Here is a 26203-nt window from a genome sequence, read left to right on the forward strand (position 1 = left end):
TTAAAAATGCCCAAGTTTAGAGGTTAATAACTTTAATTGCAATGGGTCAACAGCTTTGGTACACGGCTGTAGTTATAGTCCAAGTGGTGTAGTTTAAGGTTCAGGTTAGAAATCCATGGCAATTAATGAACTTTTTTAATTACGCGGTCTCAAAATTCATAAGTTGAAACAAAAAGAATCACAATTTTAAGTCAATTAATCTAAAACGCCTGAGTCAATAACTTTGAGTTAGAGCTGTAATTATGCTCTACATGGAGTAGTTTTAGACTCATGTCAGAAAACCATGAGATCTAATCATCTTACTTAATTAAACGGTCTCAAAAATGATGATTTCAGCATAAAAGAAAGTTTTTTCATGAGTTAAAATGTTTGCTATTCAAAATCTTATGAGCTCAAACTTATAATAAATACAAGAATGAATCAACAGCCTAATGTACTTTAAGCTCCCAAAATTCCATGGAGGATTTGGATCTGGGAAGCTGAAAATTTGCATAGGTTAGTTTCAAAGACTTATCTATACCTCTATAAAATTTCATCCCATTCGGGGATGAATGAACAGGGACAATTTGAGAAATTTAGGTCAGTTGACGTGGTATCATCCGGATATAACATTGTGACAATTCGCATGCATCTTTGGTTATTTTTGACTTTATAATGTTCATAAATCAATGATATATTTTAGGAAGAGGATTGCAATTAGGTAAGAGATTGAGTTCATAATTACAGCAGAATTTTTACATACACTACTTAGTAATAAACTTTTATAAATAAACAAATTTATTAAATAAGGCTCAAAAGTAAAAATGTAAATATAACGAAAAAAAAAACAGGTCTGTTAGACAATAACAAAAGATGCAGGTAAAATGTGCTTAATGATTATATCAGAGTGATTCCACGTCAACTAACCTGATTTTTCAAATTGTCCTCGCTCGATCATCCCCGAATGGGATGAAATTTTACAGAGGCGTAGATATGTCTTTGAAACTAACCTGAAGCTAATTTTCAGCTTCCGAGAGTCGAATCCTGAGGATCTAGGATCTCCAAAATATAGTGCTCCAAAATGGCAGATCAGATTTGTGAAAAGAATTGCCATGTTGTGGTGAAGGTTACAGAAAATTTTATTACAATGGAAGCATGAAATTTTAGGAGCTTAAAGTACTTTAATCTGTTGATTTGTTCTACTCATAAGATTTTGAGTAGCAAGCATTTTAACTCCTGAAAAAACGCTCTTTTATTCTGAAATCATCATTTTTGAGACCGTTTAATTAAGTAAGATGATTAGATCTCATGGTTTTCTGACATGAGTCTAAAACTACACCCAGTAGAGCATAATTACAGCTCTTGCTCAAAGTTATTAACTCAGGCCTTTTAGAGTAATTGACCTAAAACTGATTCTTTTTGTTTCAAATTATGAAATTGAGACCGTGCAATTAAAAAAGTTCATTAGTCGCCATGGGTTTTCAACCTGGACCTTAAACTGCACCACTCGGACTATAACTACAGCTGTGTCCCAAAGTTGTTAACCCGTCACGATTAAAGTTATTGACCTGTAAACTTGGTCATTTTTAAAAAATCATCGACTTTGAGACCGTTTAACTACTAAAGTCAAGAGAAACGAAAGCTATTTTATATTTTTCTTAGTACTATACTGTGGTGCGTAGCTAATCATATACTTATTTCCGAGGGTTACTCATGGCTTTAGCAGATATGCGGTCCTAAACGAGGCAAAAAAAAAGTAAAAAAAGTAGCAGTTTCAATTGACCTTTGCCTCCAAAGCCATGAGTGAGCCACCAAAATATTTATGCTAGCATGTACCTTGTATCAAGTAGTATCCACATTTGAAAGAATTGGCTTGGTTTACTCATTGCTTTTGAAGCAAAGCAATCATATATTTGGCTCTTTTTTTTTTTCATGATCTTCAACTTTGACCCCTACTCAAGCACAAACAAATCAGTTTTTTAGAAAAAGAAACTTCACTTTTTCTTATCATAGTACCACCAACACATTGTGAAATGTTTACGAAAATTGAAGACATCAACTATTAAAAGGGTCCAGCTTTAAAAAAAATGACTCTTTACTATCAAACTCAAATACAAATATTCAAGAAATGATGAGTTGCGACAGAACTGACTCTCGCAACTTCCGGTTGTGTTGGTGAGCTTTTTGCACTGATGAAGAGGCTCCATTGTAGCCTTGAAATAGCTGTATGCTGTACTTTCTCGAATATTTGTGCTTTATTTACGTTGTTTTTTCACCTTAATCATATTGTAGCACAAAGTTTATATGATAATTTTTTCATTCAGCTTGAATTACTGTATTAGAATTTGCATTTATGTTAAAACCAATGCCTCTCGGGGGTCCCCCTACACTGTGCCACTGAGCACAAACAAAAATTGAAAATATTTCTCTCCAGCAAAGAAATTAATTAATAATCACTGATCTATAAATTCAGAGAAATGAATAAAGACCTTCTCAAGTAAACTGTGAAAACAATTTTCACAAGTAATATATTTGAAGGGTTAGCGGACTACCCAGCGGACTTTGTCCAAACAGTCTCATCATGGGGGCTCATAAAGGGGGGAGGGGAGTTAAGTTCCAATATAAGTGAACGACCAAATTAAAAAAAATAGCATCAAAATATTTCCATAAGGGGCAATGTTAAAACTCTTCAACAAAATTTAAAACAGTGTATCATCGCAAAAGGTATCTAGGTACGCAACTTCCAGAGATAAACACAACCTTTTTTAGGTTCAAAAACTCTGTAAAAGCACTATATGCACCATGAACTACAACAGATGCATAAGGGAAAAGTGATTTAAGAAAAATTTTGCCTTTCTTCTGCTTCTAAAATTGGAGATTTTTTTTTTTTTTTTGTTCGCACATCCTGCAACTCAATTAGAAAGAGAAATGTTCAATACTTTCGAGTAAAAGAAATATCTTGATGGATGATGCAGACAAACAAGCATTAATAATACATTTTATGCTACATTAATTAAAGCATTAGCATACCTTTAAGAATTACTGATTCGGCATCCACTAACAAATTATTCAAGTTTTTCATAACAAAAATTGGATTCATAACAGAATTGCATGAAGTACTCCAAAAAAGTTTCAATAATGGTTGCAACTCAAACCATCTATTTATGACTAGTACTTTTAGTACTATACACATCTTGTTAGTAAATTTTATCTTAAATCTACTGTTAAAAGTGCAGTATATACTCCTAAAAAAAGTAGTTACTCAGTAAAAGAGAAAAGAAGGCTCAAATTGATTAGCAAAAGATGGACATGATTTTAAAAGGGATTCAAAGAAATAAAGCAAAAGAGTTAATGTAATGCAAGCACATAAATCTGTAATAATTTCTAGGGAAGTTATCAATAAAAACACTATAACATACAAGGCTGTGCACAGAAATTGGGGCTAATCACAAAAAATTTTTGGGGGCCCACCATTTTTTTTTTTTTTTTAAATTTATTCTTAAAACTTAAGGAACCTCTGAAACTCCAGTCCCAGAACAAATGCACCTACACTACCCTCCCCCCTGCACGCAGCCTTGACACGATACTGCACAAAAAAGTTAACAAGCACATGCTTCAAAGCTATTTTCATTAAATAAAAATACAGAAAACAGGATGATATTCAGAATATGACCTTCACATGTCATGGAATAACATGATCATGAAGAAAAACACCAGTATACTTACAGCTAATTGGGAATTATTAAGTTTGGGTTTAAGGTTAGTAGCATTAATGGTGACAGTTTTAGTAATAGGTGGACCAGCCAATCCGATAAAAACGAAGAGTCCAAAGCTTGCAAAAAAGGCTGATAATATCAGAACAAACTCACGTTTGTGCATAGTATACAGCCTCATCTGCACAGACCTTTAAATAAGATAGAAAACAATTCAGAAAGAAACTATGTGCATGAAAACACTCATTGATTTATTTTGGAGAAAACTCTTAAATTTATTTAAAAAGATAAAATTGAATGGTATAGGCAAGCAAATAGAAACATCTGATATGGTAGAACAATATGATTTGTTAATCATCTAAAAATGAGCAACTAATATATTAATAATTTGTAAACATACATTTGTATAATTGTCTAATAATTTGTAACATTTGTACTTTTTACTAAAATATGAAAAGAAAATATGTATGTACCAGTATCAAACTTATTGCAAAGTAAAACACACTTATAGCAAGCCCTCAGATAATACGATTCCAGAGTTAATGAGAAGAATACGTCTTTTTATATATATATATACTAGCATTCCCGTAGCATTGCTCGGGTAATGGAATTAGCTGGGGTTAACAGTGCTTGGTGCAACTAGTTTCGAAAATCCACAGTAATAATAATTACTTACCTTAATATATAAAAATCTTCTGTGCGGATGTTTGTCACCATAAGGCTTTCAAACGGCTGGACCAATTTTGATCAAATTTTTTGTGTGCAAGCATGGTTTCGAAGCGCGATGGATCGAATCGGAAACGTTTTTGTTGATTAATTAATTAATTTAAACATTGGACGGTTATACCTCCCAAATGATTAATATTTATTTTAACCTATTGTTGAGCGAAAACTGAAATAAATATTTAACCTGTTGCCAAAGGACAATAAGAAAGCCAGTTCTGCTTTTTGTAATGAAATTTCCTACTGTGATATGTCAATTGAGGATCGATAAAACATATAGAGAGAATGAAGCCTTCCATTTCTTAAAAGCAACGATTTTAGGTCCCGTGATATATTTTAAAGTAAAGTACTGGAAGGTTCACGCAAAACGTGTGTTCTGTCGTCATAGTTGAACCATGTGACCGGATTGGTGCTTTAGATTTTCCTAACATGATCAGAATGTACCGTCCATACTTAGCAACATTTATTTCTCGGCTCAAATCCATCTGCGTTTTGGCCCCAATGTCAAGAATGCTTAAGGATTATCAAACTAATTAGTACATTATTAAAGGAAAAGATGATGGAATTTAAAGACGAAACGCATTTTATTTTCGTCCAGATAAATTACAACAGGTAGTTCTGTGCACAAACGATCAGTGCAGTGGAAGATCTTTATCTTTGATGGAAAGAACACATTAGGCAATATATGAAGTTTAAAAGTTTTCGTTCAAAAGATCGAACCTCTAATCAGTTGGAGTTGGCTTCGCTCACTGATCGACTGCATTACAGTAATTAGATGGCTTGGCGATTTTGGCTATAAACAATAGAGTTGCGTGAGCATTTGTTTACATTTTAAAGCTACTGTTAATGTAATTTGTTGTATTTTTTGTTTATTTGGAGAAATATTTCAACTTGCAAAGAATTCTTTTTCATTTTTGAAGAGTTTTTAGTCATTTTAGTTGAAGAATGTGTTTATTTTACATTGGGAGGGGGGAGGTAGGGATGAGTGATTTTCGCTTATTCAGAGAACTGATTTTACCTTTATCATTTTTTAAAACGATATCCTTTCGATTGTTTTATTCCGGAGATATTGCAGCGGGATTTCACGTTTGTTCTAGATGGGTAGTTAGTTTTTTACACTTAATATCTGAGGGCGCTTTTTATCTTGGAGTATGACTGAAAGAACAAACCATCAAGCACGGAAGAAAAAATAATTAATAAAACGACTGCTCAGTGGGCATTAGATAAATCAAGTTGTAATAAATATACGCATTCTGACACCAAGCAGCTTAAAAAATTTTCTTTTTACTTATTTTTTTCAACAAAACGGTTCAAACACTTGATAGTTTATTGATTTTTTTTTACTTTTCAATTTACAAAGTTTGAACAGAACAACATCTGTCGGGTCCTCTAGTTACCTATAATTTTTCCTAATTTTGGGAGGATCACGGGGTCCCTGGACTCCTTATATATATATGCCCTTGTCCTTAACCGATCTTTAACTGTTATTAACGATCCTTTTAAAGTATTGATTATCTTTGCAAATACAGACCATCCACATTTTATTGTTATACCTATGTTTAAGCAAGAACTTCTCTGTATACAACATTTTTAGTTTTTTTTTCCTGGTGCTAAAATTATTAAGCTGCTTGATGAACTGACTTTGGAGCAAGCTGCATAACACTGGCCGTGTGAAAAAAAAGTCTTCTCTTAAATCGATCCCTGCTACTTTTAATGTCTGTCCTTGTGACTTATTAATGGTTATTGCAAAGCAAACTTTAACCGGAAACTGCACTCTTCTAACTGCAAAAGGATAGTCTGCCTGTGATAATGTTCTTAAAAACTTCGTTTCTAGTTTTGAAAAAATGAAAATAAAAGACAGAAACATTATGATTTGACTTGAGAAAAGCCTCGAGAATCACGTGAGAAACAAAAACAATTATAGTTCGCTATCGACCAAAAGTTGAGATGAAGTACTGAATAATGATTTGAATGGAGGAAAGCCTTCAAAAATAAGGGATTTGAATTTCAATGACAGGTTTTAATTTTGCAGAAATTAAGAGGTTTTAATTAATTTCTCCCGAACTAATTGAGATTTCAAAAAATCCTTTCTTAGTGGTTACTTTCGTAATCATGAGGACATGCCTGCCAAATTTCAAGTCTGAAGCTTCAGCGGTTTCGGCTGTGCGTTGATATATATATATATATATATATATATATATATATATATATATATATATATATATATATATATATATGTTATCTCAGGACATTGAATTTTATATATTAAAATATAACATACTGGGAAGTGTTGGAGTACATAGATTCAGAGAGCATTTTTTATTTTTTAACTTTCTACTGATTTAAGGAGAGAAATAAATGTAGAAACATGAAATAGTGACAGAAATAATATTTACAAATTAATTTTAAAAAGAAGAAAGAAAGTAAAATACACAGCAGTATTTGATTATATTACAAACATTTACTACATTAGCATGAACAAAAAAAAAGAAAAATTCTCACAATTTGTATCAATGTTTTCTCTCTCTCTCTGCAAGCTTCTGTTTTTTTTCCCCGTATTTACATACTAAACAATTAAAACTACATTGTCAATGGTCTGCTTTTATAGAAAAGAGCTTAATTTATCTCTCCTACATAATCCAAATATTTTAAGTTCTTTCTTACCTAAAGGAGCATAGTCAATAAGTTTTCTCAATTTTTCCTTTAACTGCTCTCAGAAAATTAATAAGGTCATTTTATAATTTTTCAACGCTATAGAAAAATTTGCTTCAAACATATAGTAGTAATCAAATCATTCACATTGCTTAAATTAAAATTAATACAAATGTGAAATTCTCACTTTCAATATTCGTCTAAGAATTTAAGTGGGTACCTACTAAATCTGGAAACAAGTGCATTGCCAGCTGCAATATTGTGCGCAGTGTTACCAACATATTACGGGCTCTTGGAGCCTGAGCCCATCCCAGAGCCCAGGCTAAGCATTTGCCACTGCACCAAATGCAATAAAATTGTAAACTCGGCAAAAGAAACTTCGATTCGGCAAACAAAATTCTCAGAAATTTCCCTAAAAAAATAATAAAAAGGTTTCTCCTCGATCCTCAAAATTATTGTCAGAAATTCTACAAGAAAAAAAAAATAACACCAAATATGGAATGGAACTAAATTTATGCATTGTTTACATATTTATTAAACTTAAGTGTAAACTGCATAATATAAGCACATGCACAGAGCGGGCCTTAGTAGATGCGGGGCCGGATTTTAGAGACCTGGCGGGGCCTTTTACAGAACGGTGATACAAATTCGAGAAGTGCCGACCGATTTTTCTGATTTGGGCAAGGATTCAAAACTGTTGCTATTGTCCGTCTTCCTTCAAATTTCTACATCACATTTGATTTTTGCATCCTTTTTTATTTATTTATTTATTATTATTATTATTAAAGAAATGAATGAATGAATGACCACAAAAAAAGTGTAAATTTTAAAAACGTAAGAAAAATAGCTCTAAGAATATTTATGCTCAATCACATGCGGTTGGTGCACGAGAAAAGGGGGGTGAAAAGAAGTGTGGGGGTTAGGGAACGGCACCCCGGCTGCTGATTTCTTCTTTTTTTTTTTTTTTTTTTTTGTAAAATTGGACGATATTGTGGGATTTTAACATGAATGATTAAATTAATTCCAAAAAGTGTGGAATATGACCTCCAAAACCAAGACGGATGTCCACTAGGGTGTCCCAAAAAAATGAAAGTCGTTTTTTTAAAACGCATACCCTCTTATTTTTTTCCTTTTATATCAAAACCGTTGGAAAAAAAGTTTCATGCAATTTGAAGCACGGTAACCCGTGCCGACTTGCGCCTAAAGGCCTAAACGTGTAAATAGCACGTGTATTCATATAAGCAAGCGAATGCTGGCGACGCGATACTTTGCAAAGCTCAAAACAGCTGTAAATAGTGCACAGAAAACAAATGAAAACAGAAAAACATATGTTGGGGGGAAGGGGGGCTTATCCGTAGTAATTTGCAAACCGTCAAACATGTCAGTACGAATACATTCCGGTCAGCGAGCGCAGTATAGTCCTTCCATAGGGAATGAAACATGGCAGTGGAATTGCAAAGTTTGAAAAAAAGGGATATTTTTAATAGGAGTCGTAAAACAACAAACTACGGGCTTAAAACTTCCCTCTAACGGACAAGTTCTGTCGGTTTTGTTTTATAACATTCGAGAAGTAAATTTAACCATCAGTGAAAGTGCAAATATCGTTATTCGGGAATGCATCATCTTTTGGGAAAAGGCACGCGTTCCCACCAAATCGTTGCTAAATTGCGTGAATAAACTTAAAAACCTGTATCAAATCTAGAGATACTTACAAAAAAATGCAGAGAAACTGCAAGAAGTATTCAGGCAGCGCCAACAAGAATTTTCAAGTAATTTAAACAATTTATTCAATATTGCACATGCTGATGCACTTCGGTTAATCAAAATAGAGGAAGATGGGACTGTTGCCTGCTTTGAGTGCTCAAAAATCAAAAGAAGATCGCTTATCTATAGTTATTTTATATGGATGTGACGGAACAACTCATTGCTGAGTCTAAACTGGATAATTCCACAGGAAAAGAACAAACAAAGGCTGTTTGAAAGGCAGTTTTAGATTGGAATCTCGAAGACAAAGTTAAGTTGTGATATTACAGCTTCCAGAACAGGTCCTTTAAGTGGTTTTTGATAGAGAAATGCTTTCCTTTGCTTGCCGCCATCACATATATGAACTGATCTATCTCACTTAAATACAGTGCTATGGAGGAGCTGCGGAGTTGTTCCGAACTGTACCCTAACTTGGAAAATTTACTTGACTTTTACCGTGCTGAACTTACTAATATTACGCTCAGGGATGACTATCAACAGTTGACAGAACTGCCTATCATATTTTTAGGTGGAGATACAGAAAATGAATTTAAAATAAGACCACCGGGAGTCATGCACAAAGCTCGATGGATGGCTCGAGCGATTTACTCCCTAAAACTATTATATTTAGTTCACAACTAAAATTAGATAACGAAGGAAAATGAAGCATTGTTTGATGTCTGCTTTTTTGTAGTGACAATATACGTGAAACCACGGCTTCAATGCATTTTGACAGTCAAAGCACCCAAAAAAGATTTGTGCTTTTTGATAAAAGTGTACGAAAATGTGAACCCAATTATCTCAAAAGCTGCTCTACAAAAAATTCATCCAGTTTTTATGATATGGTCAATAATATTTCATTCCTTTATGTGAAACAGACTGTCTCAAAGCTTAGTGCAGTAAACGATGCAGCTGAAAGAGCGGTAAAAATGATGCAGAACTTTCATGGTTTGCTAACAGTTGATTAGGAACAAAAACAATCTGTTACGTTGTGTTCAAGAGCAGAGGACGTTCTATTCTGACTGCAAAAAGCAAACATTGAATTAAAAATATGTACAGTAATGTTTCTTTTAGTCTAATATTGTTGTAAATATCTGCTTTAAATAAATTGATGTCGCGTGTAGTAATGAATTATGCAGTTAGCAATTTTTCCACTGTAGTCGCCTTACAGGATTTTAGGTCCAACTTTGACCTCAAGTCGGCACGGGTTCCCGTTATTTAATTGCAATGGAACTTTTTTCTCATGTTTCTGAGGTGAAATGGAAAAAATTTGGAGGGTATGCGTATTCGATTTCACAAATTTTTTTTTCGCCATTATATCTTGGGACACCCTAATGTCCACTATAGACTTTCTTCTTCCAATTCAAAGTTCGATTATCATGAAATAACACAAGAAAAGTCCATTTTAGTTGGAATTTTATTTTCGTGGAATAAATCAATGCACCCATAAAAAATCATTTTTGTATTGATCATTATTGTGCAATTTTTTGAGAAAATGAGAAGTGAGGGAGCAATTCTCTTAACCATTGGAAGTGAGCGGGCAGTTGCCTCCCTCCCCCCTCGTATGAGCCGCCTACGCAATTTACAGCTTAGACGGAAAAGGAAAATGCACCAAAATTATCAGTTCTAAAAAAGGAATTTTAGATTGCATGCAAAAAATAAGCCATCTTTGAAATGTCAAAAGTGGAACGGAATTGCAGGAAATGGGGGATCTCTTCTTGGGAAATTTTTCAAAATTGAAGTTTAAAAAAGGCAGTTTTGGTATGGAGACAAGGGTTGGGGAGGGGGTAGAGGGGCGCTAGAGGTCAGATAAACCACCCACAGTCCCTGGAAGTCTTCAAAGCTGACTTCTAAAACCACAAATTTGGACAATTCTGTGTAAAATGAAGGGAAAGGAGTAAGGCGGAGGTCCCCGGCCTACCGAGTTATTTTTAAAATTTAAGATAAGTTTAGATTAATTTGGGTAATGATAGAGAATTTAGGGCTCCTCTCAGAACTTTTTTCCGAAATTTTAGTCCCAAGGTGATGTTGATGAAAATGGAGATGAAAGGAATTTGGTGATCTCCTGCGGAAAACTTCTAAATCGAGGGTTTTAAGGTGCAATTTTAGACTATCATTAGTGACGTTAGGGGATTCAGTGACTCTTCGAAAAATTTTCGATATAGAAGTGTTAAAAAGTCAATTTTAGGCTGTTTGGAAATGATGGAGGAAAATGGAAGAGATTCTTCCCTTAATTTTTTGCGAAACTGAAATCAATTTTATGCTATCCATGAGAAGGAAGGGTTCTAGGGTTCTCTCGTAGTAGTATTTTCTGAAACGGAAATTTTACTATTATTCTATTATGCTGATTCTAACGAAAGGGGTCATTAGTTAAGAAAAAGGTTTCAGATACCTTTACCAGAAAATATTTTGAAATTTAAATCTTAAAAACACTATTTTAGGCTGCTTTGGAGCAGGGGCATGCATGTGGGGGGAGGGGGGCGAGAGATGGGACACCTGTTGGCCCGGGCCTGAAGTGGGCCCAATATTTTTTAAACTAGGGGTGAAATATAGGGATAAACAATATGGAAGGGGGGCACGGAACAGTCATTTGTGACGGCCCTAAAATTTCTGTGCACGCCCCTGCTTTGGAGACAATTAGAGGGAAAAAGGGGAGGAGGGTTGTAAAATTTATGAATTTCCCTTCCTTGAAAATCATTTAAAATTGAAACTGTATGATGTAACTTTAGTCAGATTTTTTTTTTTTTTTTTTTTGTGATAAAGTTGAGGTAAGGATACTCATTTGAGTAGCCTCCTCCTGAATTCTTTTAAATTGAATTTTAAAAATGCATCTTCAGTCACGTTAGGAGGGTCATTCTCAGAAAAAGCAGGAATTTTACTGCTGATTTTTAAAAAAATAAAATTTCTCCTAATATGTTAAATACTTAAGATTTAGTTAGATCTATCCTAAAGTAATAATGCTATTATAGTGGTTCAGATCAAGCAAGCAAATATTTTAAGTTTTTTAAATTTAAAAAAAAGTTGTGTTTACGGATGTGACAACCGAGTCCACAGACGTGAAAACCAGGTCCACAGACGTGACACTTGCTATACAGATGTGACAATTTATTACATAGATAAGTCATAATAGACTGCAATAAAGGCATAATATAGATAATAAAAGAAATTTATATAATGAATGAAATAAATGTATTATCTTACTACTATTACACAGTTGAAAATTAAAATCAAAGTAAACAACAGTATTCACATAAAGTAAAGCAACAGACAAAAATTTCAATAGAATACAAATCATAATGGATGATAAGTTCTTTCAGAAAAAATAGTATAAAGTTAATGCATGTTTTTAAATTTTTCCAAGTTTTCTTTAAAGATGTACTGTGTACGATTATTTATTTCCGGCTGCTTTAAAACTTTAACCACAGCATTTTTATCAACTGTTTCCACATTCGTTTTTTCTGGAAAAACAAATTTTCCAGCTCCAGTTGATTTTCGCATAAAATTTACCGTCAAGTCTTCCTCAACTCTTTCCACCATGCCAACATAATGTTCAATATGATGCTTCTCTGATGCAAATCGAACAACAATGTAGCTGTTATGTGTGATAGTCCCAAATTGTTCCATGCTGTTTTCTTCATCAGAGGAATATACATCACTCACTTTTAATGGCGTCCGAATTGCAAGTGTTGGATCCTCAATCTTGATGTTTCCAATTCCATAATGACTGCAGATTTGTTCAGCTGTGCATTGTATACAGGAAAGCCGTCTTGTTGAATAATTGCTTTGTTGTTTTTGCTCCATGTAATTTCATGTACTTTTAGAGTACCTCGGAAAGTTTGTATGTTATTAGGGAGTTGTTTATCTAGCTCGTCGATATCTTCAGAATCAATTCTGTGAATATCTATGGTGCTGCGTCTTTCTTTCAATGCTGATATAAGAGCATCACTATTTTGAATGTCTTTTCCATGACTCACAATAGTATCAGCTAACCTTTTTATATACCCACCAATTCCATCAGGTGCCCCTTTCCGTGGCCTTTCTCGGAGTAATGCCAACGGAGGCTTTCAACTTTCAGGTCTTTTGCAATTAAATTTGCGGCCAAGTAGAACATCTTCTTATTCCTATACTGTGTACTAGGACCATCACTCAGAAAGTGCACTTTCCGTAAATTGGGAACAACTTTCTTTACTTCTTTAAAAACAGGCTTCAGGTGGGCACATATAGCAACTGGATCATGACGTTTGCTATCAGATATAGTACAGATAGACTTGTGTTGAGATTCTTTGCTTTCAATTTTGTAGTATAACATGACGGTGTGCAATGTCACCTGTTTTCTGGATCCTCCGAAATGCACACTTTGAACCTCTTCGCTGTATTTACAGTGGTAATTTTCGGAGAAATCCATGTGCACAAGAACTTCATCTTCAGCTAAGGATTTCTTTATTTCACTTGTCACTTGATACTGATGCTTGATATTGGCGACATGCTGCCAATCATGTACTCTGCAATTAGTATTATAAACTTTGAAACCAATTCATGCTTAGTGCAGCTGATTTCCTCTTTGCATGTATTTTGTTTCATCTTACTTCCATTTTCAGTCTCAATTATTACCCGTTTTGTTATCCATTGCTCATACTTAATTTTTTCTTCTGCAAATTCATTAACTATCTGAATTGGATCATTGTTGCTGCATTCCATACAAGTTTTCTCTAAGCATTTGAAATCGAGTTTTTTTTCACAGGTTATTCGTTGAAGTATTTCATTAGGCGATCTTTCTTCAATCATTCCTAATAACTTCATTTTTTTCACAACCAACCCAAAATTGTCACACAAATTACAATTGCATGTATTTTGCTTATGACAATTTGGTGAAACAATCCAAAATGGACGTCCTCGACAAAATTGTGGGTAGCTAAAATCTTTGTGTTCTGGAAATGTGTCGGTGAATTTTTGGTGTAAGTTCTTCAGAGAGTCAGATAATAGTCTATTTTGTTCTTTCTGTTTCCTCTTTGTTATTGTGTCTTTTTTGCCCGGACATAGCCGGCTATTATCATCATTTTCAAGAAAACTGATAGTTAAATTTTGAAGTTTTACTTTCTGATGTAATTTCCTTTTTTGTAAGCCAACTTTTGGTTTCAACAGGTTTTTAGAAGTCAAAAGAGAAATCTTTTTCATAAATCTGTACTTCTTAATGATTTTACCTGTTATCATACTTACTAAGGTTCTTTTCTTACTCAAAACCACCTCTTTCTTGAAGTTTTCATTAATTTGTTTTTTCAGCACTGCTCCAAACTCAAGGTTTTGACGAATTATCTCAGGAACTTTTTTACCACTCAGCATTTTTTTTACATCTTTCTTTGGAGTATCATCTTTCTTTGATACTGCTCTGAAGTACTTTTGTTTGTACTTGTCCCTTTGTCTCTTCAACTTCATATTCTGTTCTTTAAGTTTATCTAGTTCTATTTTCATTAATTCTCTGTTTCGCTTCCTTTTTTTATAGCCACTAGCAACTCTGGAATGAGATGGGGTGTTTTCAGGCACATCGTGATGTTGAGGGCTTTGAGGAGGTGTCCCGACAATTAACAGTGCCTGTTCTATTTCTTTTATCTTTTCTCTGTGTTTTTTAGCACGCTCACGCCAGCCTTTCCGTATCTTTCTCTTCTCACGATCACTCATTTCACAAATTTTTTTTCTTGATGACTTCTTTCTTTCCTTATCTTTCCTTTTAACCTCCTCATATTTCTCAGGATCAGCTTTCAATTTCTCTCTTGCACGCCTCATACTTAGTTTTTTCACCTCTCTTCTTCTCTGTATTTCTTTCTCAGATTTAATTTTAGGTTTTTCTTTTTTTTTCTTTTTTGTTTGAGCTTCCTCCATTTTGACTCTGGAAATTAAAAGAAAAAACATTTTTAAGATTTTATCCTGAAAACAGTTTGTGTTTTGATAGCCATAATGCAGAATTGAAAAAAAGGCATAATTTAAATAAAGCAGTAGGGTCTACAAATAGGGTTCGCCTATATGAAGATTATGCATGAAGAGTATATGAAGGTATGAAGACAATGCCTTCAGGTATAAACCTTCAAATATATAAATAAATTCGAAAACATTTTCAAAAATGGTTTAAAAATTTTTAATTTCCTACACAACTGAAGATACTGCCTGAAAGTTTTTTTAGAAAGATAGATATAATGAAGAAATAAAATAATTTCTTAACATAAACAAGCAGCAAAATATTAAAAAAAAAAAAAAAAAAAACCTACATGAGAAATAAATAAAACATATCCATATCATTTGCTGCCAGTTTTTTTTTCTTTCAAAGACATTATGTCTGGCATATATATTATAGCAATGCTTAAATTTCAACTAACTTTGTATTTGAATCACATCAATTGACATAGTGTCACATCCATGGACAAACTGTGTCCACAGATGTGATGTCCACGGATGTGATAAAAACAACCATTTCCCACATTTAAGAACATGTGCTTTTGAAGTTTTGAATTCAAAGTTGAAAAACAAATATTTTACACTTAATATTATCAATTCATTGAATTATTGTATTATCTCACCTGGTTATTTTAAATCTGTATGAGCCACAGATGTGATGAGCTGATCTTTACTCTCTGTAAATCAAGGACAAAAACTTTAAATAAAGTCACAGAAATCTCAAAGCAAGCTTCTGTTTCTGTTCCACTGAACAAAATGGCTTCTTGAGAGTTGATCCTTCAACCAATACAGTTTGGTACTGCCACCTGGGAGAATTTATTGGCACTTTCTTTTCTGTCCACAGATGTGACTATTTCTCTGGTTACAGGCATTAAACTTGCAATTAAATAAATATGAAAATTAAATTTTAACTTTAAATTTTTGAGAAGTGTGTACTAAATGTGTACTTGATCAAAAATATAGCTTAAGTAGCTAATTTCTTGTTTGGTGCATAAAATATAAAATAATGAAACAAAAAAAGTGAAGCGGTTACAGTCCACGGATGTGATAAATCACATTCTGTGGACTAAATTTAAACAATAAATAAAATATTTTTTTCTCATTTAGCAACTTCAATATATTCCATCAGTTGTATTAAAGTGTTTTTAGTCACTTGAATTATTTTCTAAACTATTATTCTTTATAGTAAAAACCAGAAACACAAATTCCTGATTTTTCTGAGAATGACCCAGGAGATATGTCAGAGTTTGGTGGCTGCCCCAAGAAATTTTTTGGGCTTGAAGATTTAAAAACCTATTTCCATGCTGTATGTTGAAACTTTAGAAGATTAATGGCAATTTGTTTTATAGAATTGTTATGGAGATTTTTTACGCTAATAATAGCATGCAGTATTTGAAGTATCTTTTGTGTGCTTATTTTTCAGAATTGCACTTACATTAGTGTTAATCATGTATGAAAGAAATTGTCATTGCTGCTAAGTTTTAAGATTTTTTATCAACACAAATAAAGAAAGTAAAAAAATAATAAAAGTAAATATATAAATGAAATAAATTAAAAAGATAGCTTTGGAGATTCCTGAAATTTTGGAGTCTCAGGGGTAAGTTTCTGCATTGTCAATGTGATAGTAAGATCCTGGGATAGGGGCCAGTCTTAATTGCTGATAATCATTAAAAATTTGTACTTTGGTTCCCCACTACCTAGTTCCTTTCTCTTGACTAAAAGTTATAGGGTACAGCAGGTATGGCCTTATATATGGATTTAAAAATGTTCAACTGGCTATGTTTTATTTTTTTCTTCTGGAAAGTAGCTCCATACTCCCAGCTTAAATATCAGTTAAGTATATTATGATTATTATCAGTTAAATTCATTTGAACTTTTTACTTTCTTATTTAATTTTGTGAGGGAAAATTTTTTTCTTTTAGAGCGGGGCCCCTGCTGGCACGGGGCTCCATTGGGCTCTTTTGCTCTAATCCGCTTAAGGCCGGCTCTACACATGCATTGTATATTTTGTTTAATAGTTCCCTTGGTTTTTGATTGAAGTTTTCTAAGCAAAATTTCAAAATTCAACTAAAATTTATGATATTTTTTCCTTTGCCTAATTTGTGGGCAAGCAACTTGAAACCGGTAGAGCAGGACCTGCACCCAGATAAGTAATTTGATCTTGCCGCGGCAGACCTAATCTTTATAAATATATTTTTTCGAAACAATATTCCATGGACATTTATAAAATCACTTGGGAAAACAGGGGCTGCCTTAAAAGTTTGATAAAATCAGATTTTCAATATTTTTCAGAAAGGTGACCTCAAATTTTGTTTTTGTGATACCTATCATTCTTATTTCACGTCAACCTACGATTTACCCATGAGATTTCAAAATTTTTAGATTTCTCATCAACCAAAACGCTCAATCTAACGTTTTGTATTTTGCAGAAACCTCCCTCCCACAAAAATTAAAATTCAATCATTACCCTTAATAGGAGAAAAAAATAAATAAATAACAACACGTACCTTTCACATCGATCATGATAATAAGTAGGTGCAATGTTTTTCCCGAACTCACTAAACATATCACCGAACTGAGAAAATATTGATCTCAGTTTCAACCGCCAAGTCCTAGCTGGAAACATGGGATTAAAACCGCTAAAATCGGAAGGCATTTTACAGCGTTATAAATAGATCAAACTATAGAAAAATCATATTTTTTTTATGAACATACGGAACAGAATAAAGTAAATACTGGACTTCAGAACCATTTTGACGTATCGATTCTTGTTGCTAAGCAACGAAAAGTGCTTTACTTTTTATTAAGCGCTATTGCGCATTTCAAGTTCTACAGAAGTTTTTTCCAAAGGTATGTTCGAACAGAGTAACTGGTTAACCGGTGACCAACCAGGCACGTTCTATATCAACCAATTTCTCTGAAAAACTTTTAAAATTGGAGTCAAGAAGCTCAGTCATGGCCAATCTTTGTTAAGAGTCTCGGTGGCAGAGATTTTTTTTCAATTTCTTGAGCCATTGGGTCCTTTAAGAACACCCCTCCCCCCCCCCCCCCCCACTCGCACTGCGGGGCCTGTTCGACACATTACATTTTCACAGATGAAGGGGCGGTGTTCTGTTCTCGTCAGTCTGCGGACCGCAAGGTTTCTAAGGCTGGCTCCAAATTAGTAATGCAGGGTAATGCTTACATTTGAACATTTCTAAATAAAGAGAATCAAACCAGAGGGTTTAGTTTATCTCAAGATGTTCTAGGCCCAAATTGATAAAAACAAAACATTTTTTTTTTTTTTTTGGCTGAAAAAAGAGAAAAAACTTTATTTTCCTTGACTTGAAAACAACTTTGTAAATCCTATTTTGGAGAAGCTCGTTTTCTGACTCGTGAAATCCTAAGTATTATGTAATTATGTATTTAGGGCATTCAAAAAGCAAGTTACACTTGTTTCCCCATAGATGGCAGCATCCTGTAACAAGAAGAAAACATGCGCAGACGGTACTTTAGTTTCACAGCTTCCAACTGCAGCAATTTCATTCCGATAGTTTGAATCGTTGCTGCGTAGTACTAAGTTGACCACCTGTCTAAGTTGACCACTTTTTTAAGGCACAGAATTAGCCCTTATAATATAAATCAATCTCTGTAAGTTGACCACCTGTTTAAGTTGACCGCTAAAGTAGTGCACCGAAAGTGGTCAACTTACACAGGTTTTACAGTACAATAAAAAAAATGGCACTGCAACTGGAAGCGTACTCCAACATTGAATTCCGTGGAACAATACGTTTTTTGTGGGCAAAGCTGTGAAAAATAAGCGATGCGGAAATTTAAGCAAAGCTGTTGTCCTCTTGCACGACAATGCAAGACCTCACAAAGCGTGCAACACAGGATTTGCTTTGCAGTTTTGAATGGGAGGTCTGGAAGCATCCATTCTACAGTCCTGATCTGGCGCCCTGCGACTTCCACGTGTTCAGCAAACTCAAAGAGCATTTGGGTGGAAGAGAATTTACCAGCAGTCACCGTGTTCAGACAGCTGTTCTAAGCTGGCTCAAGGACTAGGGAGTGGGTTTCTATCGTCAGGGCATCAAACGATTAGTGCTTTGGTCCGACGAATGTCTGCAGCGACTGGGAGATTTTGTAGTAAAATATCTGTGTCATATTGCATTGTAGCACATTTCTCAATAAAGTGTTTTTTGACCTAAATTGTTCGAGTGTAACTTACTTTTTGAACGCCCTTAGTAGTTAAAAAGTGTGTTTCTCTTACTATAGCATTTATAGAATGTCTAAGCTCATCAACCCTTATTTTCATCTCATGCACCCCCAATTTTTTTCTTTTTATCGACTTGGACCGCTTGGACATCGGCATACAGCATGGACCTTTGTGGGTCCATGTGAATCACTTTTGGAACCACTAGTATAAATGTAAGTGAATTATTAACACGATAATTGGTATAAACGCTCATCATTCATTTCTGTCTCATTAAGAAAAATATTTAAATAACAGAACACATTCCTAAATACATGAAATACACCGCCAGCTCAGTCACTTCCAGCCGAGGACTGCAGTTTCGTGCTTATTAGCACTCATCAGCCCGGCATAGGAAAGTGACTGAGCTGGAGATGGAAAAACCTCTTAAGGCTCTTCTAAACCTCTCCGTAAAATCCGACACGGCGAAATCACGAAATCTGTGGCAACACAGAGGGTGTTTCTGGGAGGGTCTAACTCGATTTTTTTTGCACTGCTAATTGGTCAGATTTCATGATGGACAGCGTCAATCACTGAGTACGTGAATGGACAGCCATAAATCTAAGCTGTGCCCGAAGGTACTGTCTTTGCGATCGGACGAGGGCAGAGAAAGCTGCGAAAGATTCGAAGGATCCTGTTCCAAAACATGTTTCCCACCCGGCCTGTTTCCCCTCCGTAAATCAGTAAACATGTGTTTTCGTTTCAAAGTGTTTCTAGAGCTGACTGCTTACGATTTCCGAGAATTTAGTATTCAGCGAAAGGAATAGCAGGGAAAGCTGTCTGAGTTTTCCACTCAAGTTCTCCCGCCAAAGGGTGACAGAAGAAAAGAAGAAAGAAGACCATGTGTCAGGAAATTAACTTATTCTGCAAACTATAAAATTTGCAGAATGCGTAGAAAATAGAATTGAGAAATGAAGGCAGAAAAAAAAGAGAGAAAAGAAAAGTTATAACATAAATTCAAGTGCTTTATTAATCATCTAAATTTCAATATTGAACATGGTGCGCACAAATGATGAACAAAATTTTTAAAAATCGAATTTCCGAAACTACTGCACATATCACAATAAGTGATACTTGAGAATAAATAGGAACATTCTAAGGTTTTTTTTCCCTTTTCAGTTACAAACAGGGGCGGAGGGCGGGAACAGAAATTAACGTTGCGAGGGGGAAGGGGATGTATAATAGTCATTGAGATAAAAGGCGCAATTTCAAGAACTATCACTAACAAAAACAAAAACATATTCCACTATAAATATGGATGTTATTCTCAGACATTAGTCATTCGCCCTGAATAAAATTTTATCAGTTCCACAATGCTACAAGTTAGAAATAAATTCCCGTTCCTTGAATCTATTTTTTCATATCAACTGATGTATTTGACTGTACTCGGGTTTTCAACGCAACATTTCAATCCGAAGAAAGGAGCAAGTAATAAAAACTACCTAATAACATAACATAAAATCAAGTTACATGATATAAAGTGGAAACAATAGATCGCAGTCCGACGGAAAAGGTATTTATACCTCTTTCATTCGATTTAAAACTGCTCAGGGTTTGAATTTTTTAATGCAGTAATGAAAATAATTCAGATCAATATCATTAAGTACAATAATGACACCATGAGAACAAAAATTAACATTACACAAAAACGGTGAACTGTGCACTGGAAAATTGTTAAAAGCCATTTTATAACTGCCGAGCACAGACCAGGCATTAAAAAAAAAAAAAAAAAAAAAGGTTCAAAAGGTTCGCGTACATTCAAGGAGGATATGATAAAAATTCTAATTTTATCAACCCAGTATGTCGAAGGGAAACATGTTAGGAAATATTTTTTTATCATTTCATTGAACAAAAGAACCTTTCAGTAATTCATGCATTAGAGACGTACCGAGTAGCACTTTGGTCGAGTATCGAGTTCCAAGTTCCAATTATGTTTTAAGAAGAACCACCGACACACACGTGACGAATTTTGAACTCAGTGGTCAGTGGAAGAGTAGTATATACCTCCATGTCCACACACACACACAAATAATAGTTTTAAAAACAAAATTCCAGCCGAAATTTAATTGCGCATTAGTGAAAAGATTTGTTTCTGTCAATAATTTTGACAAATAAGTTATTTTTTAAATTAAAAATAAACAAATACATAAAAGGTAGTGTTAATCAAGTTGGAATTAAAACAAATTATATCAATCCATACTTCTAGTCCGCCAAACGTAAATAATGTTTAAAAGCAAGTGAAACAACGTTAACACACTCTCAGAAATGGACTTTCATATTCGACGAAATTTTCTTCGTTTCTGACGAAATCGCTTCCAGGGATATGCTCCGAGCGAACATTTCGTCAAATTGAGGAAACTGCTTTCGTCTCTGGTTTGAAGATGCGAATTTCGTCAAATGTAACGAAATATTTCTTCATTCTAGTTCCGTCAAATCGACAATCATTTTCGTAGTTTTGAGAGTATTAGTTTCGTCAAATTAATTTCGTCATATTTGAGTATGTTAATTTCGTAATTTTTTGAGTTTATTTTTTATTTTAATTTTTCTTTTTTGAGCTGATTAGTTTTCTTTCTTTTTTTTTTTTTTTTTTTTGACAATACTGACGAACCTCGTTAATTCGAACACGCTTAAAGAGAATTACTTCTAAAACGGACTTTTTTGTATTCTCTGTCCCATTGTTTTTGTTTTTCGAATAAGACGAATTCTGTTAGGAATAATCGATTTTAATGATCCATTAAAGTTCGTTTTAACGAGGTTCGACTGTATCTTATAAGATTTAGTCAAATCTTCACTTCAGAATCTTACCACCATAATTTCCCACTTTGATGCGCATAGTCACACTCACAGGCCCCCGTCATTTACGGGGGGGGGGGGGGTTGACATCCCCCCCCCCTTGATTTTTGAACATTTATTCTTTACGTACGAAAGGCCGTGGTTTTAGTTGGTTCTCTATAAAAATTTTGAAGAGTGTACACCTTTTTCCACAATTGGAAAAAAAAATCGAAATGACTGGCCTGCACTCCCCCTCTCCGCCTAAAGCAAAAGGCAAGTATTTGTTGAAAAAAGAGACACATAAAAGATGTTAAAAAAAATTTTATTAATGTAAAAATACAAGCAGACAATTTCTTTAAAATGTAAAAATAATTATTGCAAATTCATGTTAAAGAACAATGAAATGATGTCTGGGAATAAGGGCTTTACGATGCATCGATGCATCGTAAAGCCCTAAAATTAAAATTGGAACGGTTTGGTTCTTTTTTTGGCGTTCCAAAAACCACCTACGTTCCTACTCGGGTGCCCAAGTACCTCCCTGCCGTGTGTGTGTGTAACGGAAACAAACTGTTGATTATATATAACTAGCGACGATTATTCATAATTTTCAATAGACTTGGTAAATATGATACATTATGTAATGTTTATCAAATTTACTAGTTTATTCACATAATTTCCTATTCGTGGATAATGCAATAAATTAGGATTATTTGTGGAGTAATGAGATCTTAATTGCAAAAACTGAACATTTTCAAGCAACACCAGAAAACTCAATCGTCTAAAAAAAGAAAAATGTCTCGGTTGCAATTAAAATTTCTAATAATATTTCAATTAAAAAACTGAAATGTGCCTTTTTTTGTACATTACATTACTTTCATTTCTTGCCTTGGAAAATGTATATTAGATAATAGTTTTAATTCTATATAAAAAAAAGTTTATATTATTAACTATTTAATGTTTACCTAAACAAAACGGAACTTCAAATTTAATTACATATTTAGAATTCTATATAATGTCAAAGTCTTGAAAATTAAAGATCTGAAAGTAAATGCATAACACACAAAGCCTCGATATCAAAAAGCAAACCAAGCCAATATTCTAAAGAAAAACATTTTCTTGTAAGATAACCTATTCAGACTCATTCTGCTGTGACTTTCCGAATTATTAGCAACTTTTTTACTAAACTTCATTTTCAAAGGCATCGTTGTGTGTGATATATCTGATCCTTCCAGAAAGAGACGATTATTTTTAATTAATATTGCTAGTTCAGGAACATTGTCAAGCAAAATATTTTTTCTATACAAACTGACCTGATTTTTAGAAAAGCTATGGACTTTTATTGTATTCACCACTACGAGTCAAGAAATATATTTGATAAATATTAAATAGTAGTCATACCCACACGGCTTTGCTTGTAGTAGAAAATTAAAAGGTCTTATGGTTCGCCTGTATAATTACAAAAAATGTATGGTGAATTTTTCGCCTATTGGCTTACCATATTACGGTTCCACGTTATGATAACTTGGTAATTTACTCGTCCGCCGTATGATAATTTTGCTCGGGAATGTGTTCTTAAAATTGGAGTAGAAAAAGAACAAAATCGAATTTTCGAAAAATTGCTTCGAGGTGCACACCCCACGCTACAAACTAACTTTGTGCCAAATATCCTGAAAATCGGCCGAACGGTCAAGGCACTATGCGCGTCACGGGAACCGGACATAACGTCCAGATCCATAACGTCCACGGACATAACATCCATGACCAAAACGTCCAACGGACAAAACATCCGAGGGACAAAACGTCCGACGGACATAACGTCACAGAGATCCAGACAACCAGACATCCTCCAGACATCCAGACAGACTTCAGCTTTATTATAACAAAGACTATTTCCCAACTTTAGTGGCAATGGGGTTGATTTCAAAATTAAAAGTTTTTTTTTTTTTTTTTTTTTTCTGAAAGAGCATGCTTAAAAACATTCGCAACTCCAATAAACTATAGGGGGCGCTGCAATCACTGTCTAATAGTGGATGTAAAAGGTAGAACAAACAGATGCCGTAACTTATAACCTGCTTTGACGGTGAATGACAGTAATTTTTGATCGTGTTTGTGGGAAGCTTTCATTTCTATTCTTCTGAAATTACATTACACAACAAACTGTCTGAAGCCTGTAATTCACCCAAAGAAAACACGTGGCATGGAATGTTTTACCTTTTTCTTTAATATTGTTAATCACCGCAAGGTAGCGTATTCGAGCTCTGGAGTTGCAAATAGAATCTGACCATTCTTTAAATAATTTGACTAAGTTTAATAATTTTAAAAATTTATTTTAATCGGTACGCTTTTATTATGTACGCTTCTGCCGATGACATCACAAATGATGAAATACCATTCACTGTTGCCATTCGTAGAGCGTAATATTTAATTCGCATCTTTACTCAAGTGTAATGGCAACGATATGGTTGATAGCAAACGTAGAGCGCAATATTTAATTCGCTTCTTGAATACAATAACGTGAAAACGCAATACACAGATGCGCCTAAGTACATCATTTGTGACGTCATAAAGACCACGTCTTATTTTCAAAATCGGACATGTTAAAAAATAAGCATCTGGGAATTAAAGTTTTTTCTCGCTTCATGTTTTTTTTTTTTTTTTTTTGCTTATTCTATCAATTTCAATGACTAAAAATAGTACTTCTGACTGAAGGAAACAACCCCATTTTGAATAATCTCTGGGGAATATGTATAATCGCCAGATTAATCTCATTCTACTGCACATACACTCAGGAGTGGGAAATTTCATGATTTACTCGCCACTTTTCCCCTAATGTGGCTAGTGTATTTTAAGTGAATTCGTTTATATTTTTGCAAATTTCACATCGAGATATAAATCGCAATCACTGTACTTGGCTATATATTTTTTAAATTAATAATTTAATAAAGAAATACATAAATAAAAATGGCATTTCGAATTTTTTTCCCATTATAAGATGCGGTAATTTTCACTGATATTTCAAACAAAATAACTTCTACATTTAAACGGGGGGGTACTTATATTAAAACAGCATTGAAAAATATATCACCTAAATAATTTCAAAAACTTATCGAATAGAACTCGAAAGAAGAAAAAAACTTATTTTTAGAACGAGTTTCGTCGATGTCACAGAAATACAAGACCAACACACAAAACGACAAAGAATGAATGGTCATTAGTAGGGATTCAGTAATTTATTGCCTGCCATTGAGGCAAAGCGGAGGAGCGGAGAAGCAGAAGACAAGACCCCAAGACCCTGAAGACCCTGGGGGAGAAGAGAAAGTGGTCCCTCAAAGTGGGAGGAAGTGGGTGTGGTCTGGTGAAAGGCGTGTTTTTCGCAGTTTTTCACAATTTTTCGAAAACAAGGCTTTACTCCGTGGAGAATATCAATAGAACAAATTGTTTCAGAAACAAACTCAAAATATGTTTTTAAAGAGAAATGTTCAATCTTTTGCGCTCCTTTTTCAGTTTTTCCATATCATTTTTCAAACGTGTTAAAATAGTCGTTTAAAGTTTTAAAATGCTATTAAAAAAATTTCAAAATAATTACAGAAAAAATAAAAAAGCGCATATCTAGTTCTGTGTCATAGATATCGTTTAAAACAAACCGCATGAAAATATTCCAGTAATTTCTCGTGTTATGCTTTGCACAGGTAGCAGATTTTCCCGTAGAGAAAGCATTAGCGTCGAAATCCAAGATGGACGGTATAGAAGAGCCTTAAGGAAGCCAAGAGTGCCAAACAAACTGGTAGCTAACATAGAATTAGCTCAGACCAGAAGAGTGACCGAAACAATGGTTCGATTTGACTCGAACATTGAAGGCAAGGCATGGTATATTCAGTAAGTTACCACCCATTAGCCAGGGCTAAGGCAGAAATACATGAAATACACCGCCAGCTCAGTCATTTCCAGCCGAGGACTGCAGTTTCGTGCTTATTAGCACTCATCAGCCCGGCATAGGAAAGTGACTGCGCTGGAGATGGAAAAAACCTCTTAAGGAAGCCAAGAGTGCCAAACAAACTGGTAGCTAATATAGAATTAGCTCAGACCAGACGAGTGACCGAAACAATGGTTCAGTTCGACTCGAACATTGAAGGCAAGGCATGGTATATTCAGTAAGTTACCGGCCCATTAGCCAGGTCTAAGGCAGAAATACATGAAATACACCGCCAGCTCAGTATATTAGCTACCAGTTTGTATGGCACTCTTGGCTTCCTTAAGAGGTTTTTCCATCTCCAGCTCAGTCACTTTCCTATGCCGGGCTGATGAGTGCTAATAAGCACGAAACTGCAGTCCTCCGTTGGAAATGACTGAGCTGGCAGTGTATTTCATGTATTTCTGCCTTAGCCCTGGCTAATGGGCGGTAACTTACTGAACATTCCTAAATGTTAAGGTTATTTATCATTCA

General features: G+C 34.3%; 2 protein-coding genes across 2 annotated transcripts in view; both read right to left on the reverse strand.

The window, feature by feature from the left end:
* LOC129217268 (transmembrane protein 181-like) overlaps positions 1 to 17508 on the reverse strand; it is a 40457-nt gene extending 22949 nt beyond the window's left edge. Inside the window, exons 1-2 of the mRNA XM_054851576.1 lie at positions 17264 to 17508; positions 3706 to 3883 (exon numbers count right to left, since the gene is read on the reverse strand). Coding sequence (XP_054707551.1) covers positions 3706 to 3883; positions 17264 to 17412 — 327 coding nt within the window. The 5' untranslated portion in view covers positions 17413 to 17508. The remainder of the gene's footprint in view (positions 1 to 3705; positions 3884 to 17263) is intronic.
* Positions 17509 to 19517: 2009 nt separating this feature from the next.
* The window catches only part of LOC129234123 (COMM domain-containing protein 4-like), a 32862-nt gene continuing 26176 nt past the window's right edge, over positions 19518 to 26203 (reverse strand). Inside the window, exon 6 of the mRNA XM_054868018.1 lies at positions 19518 to 19600. Within this exon, the coding sequence (XP_054723993.1) occupies positions 19518 to 19600 (83 nt within the window). The remainder of the gene's footprint in view (positions 19601 to 26203) is intronic.

Source organism: Uloborus diversus, chromosome 1 (assembly GCF_026930045.1).
Source record: "Uloborus diversus isolate 005 chromosome 1, Udiv.v.3.1, whole genome shotgun sequence".
NCBI lineage: Eukaryota > Metazoa > Arthropoda > Arachnida > Araneae > Uloboridae > Uloborus > Uloborus diversus.